Here is a 4,242-nt window from a genome sequence, read left to right as displayed (position 1 = left end):
ACAGAGACACATAGAGACATACAGAAACAAACAGAGACACAGACAGACGGAGACATATAGAGACATACAGAGACACAGAGACAGACAGAGACATACAGAGACATACAGAGACAGACAGAGACATACAGAGACACAGACAGACGGAGACATATAGAGACATATAGAGACATACAGAGACACAGAGACAGACGGAGACATATAGAGACATACAGAGACACATAGAGACATACAGAAACAAACAGAGACACAGACAGATGGAGACAAAGAAACATATAGAGACACACAGAGTCACAGAGACATACAGAGACAGATGGAGAGACACAGAGATGGAGACAGCTGTGTTTTCTTTTTACCTGGGCACAGGTGACAACATGAAACATTTCCTGCTTTGAACCAAAACCTTTATCAGGACTAAGATCATCCCAGTTCAAACAGAATAAATTGATTGCATGAACCGTATCTCAAAATATCCTGATGCTGCTCAATAATCCAGGTAGAAAAATCTAAAAAAGTTCAATCTGGTCCTCTGGACATTCAAAAAAAACAAAACAACAAAAAAATGTAGAAACGTTTAGTCTCTCATCCAGAGGACTTCCTCAGTCTGAGGTGCTGTATTCAGCTCAGTCTCTTAAATAGCACCTTCTCAGAGTGGATCAACCAGTTTGCTGCTGACATAATGAGCTCTGAGATAATGATGGACGGTTTCTTTTCACAAAGATGGCCTCCTTTACTCCTCTCTCAAACCATCGTTCCTCTCTGTCCAGGATGTGAACATCTTCATCCCTGAAAGAGTGACCGCTGGCCTGGAGATGAGTGTAGACCTCAGAGTCCTGGCCTGATGATGTTGATCTTCTGTGCTGGTCCATCCTTTTGGCCAGTGGCTGTTTTGTTTCCCCGATGTAAGACTGATCACCCTCCTGACACTGAACAACATACACAACATTACTCTTGTTACAATATTGCCATCGTTAAACAGGGGTGGAGCCTTCAGGTTCAACTGTCCCCCTCTTACAATGCTGTGATTGCTAGTATCACTCAGCCCTGAGTGAACAGTAAACAGCCATCAGGTGCTAATGACCCATTGTTAGACTGATGGTCCTTCTTGAGCATGTGATCAGCTGGTTCTGGTTGTCAGCAGCAAACTGATTGATCCACCATGAGAAGGTGCTATTTATAAGACTGAGTTTGTTGCAGCTCCTGAGACTGAAGAAGTCCTTTGGATAAAAGATGAAACGTTTCAAGAAGAAGAATCTGTTCAGAGGACGTGACTCCACCTGGTTAGATTTATCTACCTGGATTATTGTGCATCATCAGGACATCTATTTAGGACAGTTATTGAATGTTCCTCTGTGAGAAGACGGTTCCTTTGAATGTGAAGACTCTGTGGACGGTTTCACTTTGTGACGACGGTTCATTTGAGTGTGAAGATGCTCCTCTGTTTGTGATCTCCCTCAGAAAAAAGAAAAACTGTAAAAGTTTGTGATTTGTTTCTGAAACACTCCAAACGTTTCAACATGACAACTTTAGGGCACTTCAGAGAGGCAGACTCCTTCCAAACCTTTATTCTGGATCTTCATCTGGTCCCTGGTTCTTCTGGTCCTGACCTTTTGACCTTCTTTCCTCTCCTCAGATACGGGGACATGGTTCCAAAGACCATCATGGGGAAGATCTTTGGTTCCATCTGCTCCCTGAGCGGCGTCCTGGTCATCGCCCTGCCGGTTCCTGTCATCGTGTCCAACTTCAGCCGGATCTACCACCAAAGCCAGAGAGCTGAGAAGAGACGAGCTCAGAAGGTGAGACATGTCCCTGAAGGGGTGAGACAGTTCCCTCAGTTGGCAGGACTTTTTGTTTTTGGTGCCGGGTCACATGAGACTTTCAGAGGTCTGGAGCACAGGACCAGAATCAAAACTACTGAGGATAAAAACGGTGAACGTTTGAAAGTTCAGACAGAGTTGGGTCCAATGAGAACCTTGTCCATGTCCCCAGTGGTGGTTCAACAAAGTGCTGTGGTTCTGATGTCGGGTCATATGATTTGTGTTTGAAGGTGTCCAAAGAAGCAGGCCAGGCCCTGGTATGTAAGATGAACCCGAACTTTGAGCTGCAGAATCATCACCTGCTGAAATGTCTGGAGAAAACCACGGTGAGAACATCAGTAAACTACACCAAAGATCTCCTCGTTCATCAGGCTTTGTCATGCAAGTCTTCACTCTCTTCCTCAGAACCACGAGTTTGTTGATGAGAAGGTCTTTGAGGATAGCTGCAGGGAGATGATCCCAGTGAAGCAACTGTCTCACTCTTCCTCCTCGTCCTCCTCACCTCCAAGCGTCTCCTGCTGTGGACACAGAAAGAGGAGAAGGTTCAGTATTCCAAACTCCAACATGTCTGTGCATCTACAGGGCAGCCTGCAGGAGCTGAGCACCATCCAGATCCAGGAGCGACCACTGGTCAGCAGGTGACAGTAAAACACCTGGATTGTCTTCCTCTAAGTTTAGGTGTCCAGTATGATCCTTATGTCCAGTATGATCCTTATGTCCAGTATGATCCTTAGGTCCAGTATGATCCTTAGGTCCAGTATGATCCTTAGGTCCACTATGATCCTTAGGTCCAATATGATCCTTAGGTCCAGTATGATCCTTATGTCCAGTATGATCCTTATGTCCAGTATGATCCTTATGTCCACTATGATCCTTAGGTCCAGTATGATCCTTAGGTCCAGTATGATCCTTAGGTCCACTATGATCCTTAGGTCCACTATGATCCTTAGGTCCACTATGATCCTTAGGTCCACTATGATCCTTAGGTCCAGTACGATCCTTAGGTCCAGTACGATCCTTAGGTCCACTATGATCCTTAGGTCCAGTATGATCCTTAGGTCCAGTATGATCCTTATGTCCAGTATGATCCTTAGGTCCAGTATGATCCTTAGGTCCAGTATGATCCTTAGGTCCACTATGATCCTTAGGTCCAGTATGATCCTTAGGTCCAGTATGATCCTTAGGTCCAGTATGATCCTTAGGTCCAGTATGATCCTTAGTCAAGTCACATTTATTTATATAGCACATTTAAAACAGTAACTGTTATCAAAGTGCTTACCAAAAAAGATCACAGCATCAAATATTAACAACATATTACAGCAACATGAATAAAAGCATAAAAACATGAAATATAATTAGAAACAATGAAATACAATACACCCTGCATTAAATGTCAGGGAGTAAAAGCAAAATGGATGAACACAATCATCAACAACGAAATACCAAATGAGATCACACTGTGTTAAATGCCAATGAGTACAGATGTGTCAGTGAGTACAGATGTGTCAGTGAGTACAGATGTGTCAGTGAGTACAGATGTGTCAGTGAGTACAGATGTCAGTGAGTACAGATGTGTCAGTGAGTACAGGTTTGTCAGTGAGTACAGATGTGTCAGTGAGTACAGGTGTGTCAGTGAGTACAGGTGTGTCAGTGAGTACAGGTGTGTCAGTGAGTACAGATGTGTCAGTGAGTACAGGTGTGTCAGTGAGTACAGATGTGTCAGTGAGTACAGGTTTGTCAGTGAGTACAGATGTGTCAGTGAGTACAGGTGTGTCAGTGAGTACAGATGTGTCAGTGAGTACAGGTGTGTCAGTGAGTACAGGTGTGTCAGTGAGTACAGATGTGTAAGTGAGTACAGGTGTGTCAGTGAGTACGGATGTGTCAGTGAGTACAGGTGTGTCAGTGAGTACAGATGTGTCAGTGAGTACAGATGTGTAAGTGAGTACAGGTGTGTCAGTGAGTACAGATGTGTCAGTGAGTACAGGTGTGTCAGTGAGTACAGATGTGTCAGTGAGTACAGATGTGTAAGTGAGTACAGGTGTGTCAGTGAGTACAGATGTGTCAGTGAGTACAGGTTTGTCAGTGAGTACAGATGTGTCAGGGAGTACAGATGTGTCAGTGAGTACAGGTGTGTCAGTGAGTACAGGTGTGTCAGTGAGTACAGGTGTGTCAGTGAGTACAGGTGTGTCAGTGAGTACAGATGTGTCAGTGAGTACAGATGTGTCAGTGAGTACAGGTGTGTCAGTGAGTACAGATGTGTCAGTGAGTACAGATGTGTCAGTGAGTACAGGTTTGTCAGTGAGTACAGATGTGTCAGTGAGTACAGATGTGTCAGGGAGTACAGATGTGTCGGTGAGTACAGATGTGTCGGTGAGTACAGATGTGTCGGTGAGTACGGGTGTGTCGGTGAGTACGGGTGTGTCGGTGA

The 4,242-nt window shown here is 44.6% G+C and overlaps 1 protein-coding gene across 2 annotated transcripts in view; it reads left to right on the top strand.

Annotated features, from left to right (window-relative positions):
- The window catches only part of kcnd2 (potassium voltage-gated channel, Shal-related subfamily, member 2), an 18,021-nt gene that overhangs the window by 8,513 nt on the left and 5,266 nt on the right, over positions 1-4,242 (top strand). The window contains exons 2-4 of one of the 2 annotated variants that reach the window (XM_037695615.1): positions 1,631-1,793; positions 2,045-2,140; positions 2,220-2,452. In XM_037695615.1, the coding sequence (XP_037551543.1) occupies positions 1,631-1,793; positions 2,045-2,140; positions 2,220-2,452 (492 nt within the window). Of the gene's footprint in view, positions 1-1,630; positions 1,823-1,941; positions 2,141-2,219; positions 2,453-4,242 lie in introns of both variants that reach the window. The other variant, XM_037695614.1, reaches the window with a different exon arrangement.

This window comes from Nematolebias whitei, chromosome 22 (assembly GCF_014905685.2).
Source record: "Nematolebias whitei isolate Nwh7 chromosome 22, NemWhi1, whole genome shotgun sequence".
Taxonomy (NCBI): domain Eukaryota; kingdom Metazoa; phylum Chordata; class Actinopteri; order Cyprinodontiformes; family Rivulidae; genus Nematolebias; species Nematolebias whitei.
This window is presented reverse-complemented; position numbering and strand designations above follow the sequence as displayed.